The 3,803-nt window shown below is 45.3% G+C and overlaps 1 protein-coding gene across 1 annotated transcript; it reads left to right on the top strand.

Annotated features, from left to right (window-relative positions):
* Positions 1 to 713: 713 nt before the first annotated feature.
* Positions 714 to 3,189, top strand: znf438 (zinc finger protein 438; the record flags this gene model as incomplete). Its single annotated transcript, XM_083902062.1, has 2 exons — positions 714 to 2,479; positions 2,604 to 3,189. The coding sequence occupies 2 exons, from the start codon at positions 714 to 716 to the stop codon at positions 3,187 to 3,189; spliced, it is 2,352 nt and encodes a 783-aa protein (XP_083758188.1).
* Positions 3,190 to 3,803: the final 614 nt, after the last annotated feature.

Below are 3,803 nucleotides of genomic sequence, written 5' to 3'. Positions count from 1 at the left end.
TCTGTAGATGAAGATAATAAAGCCCTGTTTAAAACCTCACTCTGAGGTTTCTGGTTTCTTCAGAGTTCAGTGGTATTTTGTTTCAACAAGGGCAGAATGTCAAGCCTCGTTCTCTTTGGAGTAACCAAGCTACGATGTTGGCCAATAAAGATACTGCCATTGGGCTGCTTTCATGCTCCACTGGAAGCTCCTCACAGAGGGAATCATCTACTATGGCTTCATGCTGAGCTCAAATCAAAGGGGGCAGTCTGTCCTTTGCCTGGGGGAGAGAGAGTGTCTGCTGTATGTGACTGTAGACGAGTAGCAGAACAGCTTGTCACCCTTGTGCAGATGCCTGTATTTTGATGCAGATGTCTGGGTGGCTGCTTCTTTCATGCTTGATTTGCACACCAATGAGACTATCAAAGGCCATTCACAGTGAGGTCACATTTTATGAATGACCTTGGCAGTTTTTTTGAGTAAAGACCAGGAAGTCATTAAACCATCTCAGTGTTTCATATTAGGTATGTTGGATCGAACATATATAAAACTGCAATCATGCATGTTATTGTAATGATGGCAGTTAATGTTGATATGAGAACTTGAAGTTTGAGGGAGTACAAGGGCAATCTGAGGCTTGAAAGGCTAACTATCAGTGTAATAACTATTAATAATAGATAAATATTTATTTGTCTTTGTGTTTCAGTTGTTGGGTAGTGAGTCTAGCCCTTCAGATGAAGAGCCTTCAGTTCCGGAACATCGCCCCCAAGGCTCCGGCCACAGTGCTCTCCTCCTCCCCCTCCCCTACGGTCCTGTCTTGCCAGTCTCCCTCTGCCCTCCCTGAAGCTACCACTGCTTCCAGTCCCAAGTCCATCATTGTGCCTACCCAAAACTATGCACTCATGCAAATAGCAGGTCAGGATGGCACATTCTCCCTGGTGGCACTGCCCCCTTCTGTCTCCTCTCAGACACCACCACCACAACAACAACAGCAGCAACAAACCCAGTCAATTCTAAAGAACCTCAAACTGCCTATTCCCAGATACCAGTCATTGAGGAGCAGGGGGGCTACAGATAGAGTAAAATCTCCACCACCGGCTACCAGAATGAAAATGGCTTCAAAAGCTGTTGTTACATCGCAGAGTAAGTTGTGGGTAGGTGGAGCATCAACAGTTAAAGAAAAGAAACAGGAGTCCAAGTATACTCAAACCATAGTGCCCAAAGAAGAACCTTCAGAGCAATTAATTTTGTTGGATTCAGGCTCCTCTGATATCTCTGTCACAACACTGCTCTCAGACAATGCTGTCCTATATCCCAATTCTCAACTGGAGCGGATGTCGGATGGCTCGGAACAACCAGCTACAACTGGCCTCATTCAGAATCTCCAATATCCCCTGACTGCTGTGAAAAGCTCCCCAGGCAAATCCTCAGAGGAAAGTAAGAGCACAGTGAGGCTCTGCCAATCCAAACCCACTGTAGCCCAGCCCCAGAGCAGCATCACTGTCCTTTCTCCTGCCATCTTCAGCAAAGCAGTACAGATTATCCCATCCCCACCTAAAGGTAAACTGCCTATCCTGCCCTACTCTAAAATGAAGAGCACCCTCATCCCAGTTGCCAAGCTCAGCAACTTGTCCCCACAGACTAAGGGGTTCTCTTGCCAGACAGGGCACACAAGCCCCACAGATCCTACATCCAACACTTTGAAGCCAGCTGAAGCCTTGAATCAGAACCCGGTTGTGAAATCTGCTTCAGAAAACCAGGCCAAGACCACAATCATGCCAGTGTTGGGCATCCTCCAGAAGCCACCTGGCAAGAAACGTGGAAGGAAGAGGAAGACGATGGAAGACATCTTAGCATTTGAGGCCCGAAAGAAGAGGTCCTTGTCTTTCCGAAGAAGAGTCCCTGAAAAACTTCCAGCAGTTGTTCCAGGCTCCACGGAAAAGGAAGTTGATATTTCAAAAAAGTACCGGAGCATTCGACCCAAGCCCTTGTTGGTTATGGAAACAGTTCCCCAACTTGTTAGTTTCCCTGCTGTTAACTCAGATGGCCAGGAACAGGAGCTTGTACTCGGTCACCAGTTTCCCACCTCTCCTACAACCAAGGCCCATGATTGTCCTCCGCTAACCTCAGTAGCCCTCCATTTTAGAGGTGCCTCCCATCCCAGAGTCTTCATAGGCAGCCGTCCACTCCACCGTTGTCCCACCTGCAGTCGCTTTTTCCAGTTTAAGCACCATCTCCAGAGCCACATGAATATTCACACTAACAGTCGGCCCTACATCTGTCTAGTGTGCCGTAAAGCCTATGCTCAATCCGGCAGCCTGAGCACCCACATGAAGCTTCATCACTCGGAGGTACGCCCCCGTAGGTCTTTAAGCTGTGAATTCTGCCAGAAGGCTTTTGGGTATGTGGGGGTGTACTTCAGTCATCTGAGAGAGGTCCACAAAGTGGTGCTGACGGTGGAGCCGTCCATCAGCCATCACGAGGTTGAAGCTGCTGATAGGTAAGAATAATATACAACAATATACAACATTCCATAAATTAAATAGGTTAATAAAGTGATGTATTGTCTGATGAGGCAACAAACTGATTATGATTATGCATTCTTTTTTCTGTTTTCTCATCAGCGCCAACCCCTCACATCCATCAGATGGGCAGGACAGTGAAGACCCTGTGGAGCTGCAGATAAAATGTGGCCGTTGTCATGCAATCACCAGCACTTTTGCTGACATGAAGATGCATTTACTTTATGTGCACAGTGAGGAGGTCCAGGTCCGACCACATGACGGCCAACCACTACAGGTTTGCAGAGAGGCAGAGAAGGAACTTGTAAAACATGCTGCCCATTATTGGCGGCAACTTAATGAGAAACGCAACCTGGTGAAGTGTGGCAACTGTGACGAGGAGTTCTTCTCCCTTTCCAAGCTGAAGAGGCACATCAAGTCCCACCACCGTGGAAGAGAGGGGGAGGATAGTGGTATCTCGTCATCAGATAGCCGCGGAGGACTCGGTGTCCTTGCAACAGGTGCAGCCTTTAACTGTGTACTGTGCAGCAAGGTGTTCGACACTAAAGAGGGAGTTATGGAACACTGGAGGAGTTGCCACCACTGTGAGCAACCGAACCTGCTTTGGGATGCACTGAGCTCCTACTCTGGTCAGGAAAAGTGCAAGGCAGATAGGGATTTGGTCACACATGCTCCAAGCCCACGCTAAGCTGCCTTGTCCTCGGATGGGCATGGGGCCCTTTGCTGAGGCTTGTCCTTGCACACACTCAGTCCATAGTCAACTATCAATAGCACAGGAATACAGAGTCTGTCTTATGTCTTCTAGCATTAGGTCTGTCTTTCACTAACTAAGGCTGGTCAGAGCTTAAACATAGATAAAAAATAAATCAAGCTAGTGGTGAAAATCGATATTTGTGTCTGATTTCATAATATTATATTTTCTCTAAGTCAGTGAATCAAATTCATGAACAATTTTATTTCTCATGCTATTTTAAATGCACTGTTCTGTTTTTGTCTTAATTTTTTTTTCAAGTTTTGTATGTAATATCCTGTCTGAAAGTGAATGGTTATTTATTTCTACTGCTTATTGAAAAGATACCAGGGTAATTTATAACTTAGCTGAAACAGCATAACTTTCATCCAACCACTCATATATTTTGTTTTAATGCGCTCAGGATTTGAGAATTATTCCGCTTTCAGTCTAATACATTTTTTTTCTTTTTTTTTTTTTCAAAATTAAAAAAAAAAAAAAAATTATGTGTTATTTTATATCTTTGTTTGTTGGTGATTAGTTTTAAGTGAAAAGACAGATGCAGCAGATTC

Source organism: Microchirus variegatus (genome assembly GCF_963457635.1).
Source record: "Microchirus variegatus genome assembly, chromosome: 15".
NCBI lineage: Eukaryota > Metazoa > Chordata > Actinopteri > Pleuronectiformes > Soleidae > Microchirus > Microchirus variegatus.
The sequence above is the reverse complement of the archived record's forward strand: the minus strand, read 5'-3'. Positions and strand labels throughout refer to the sequence as shown.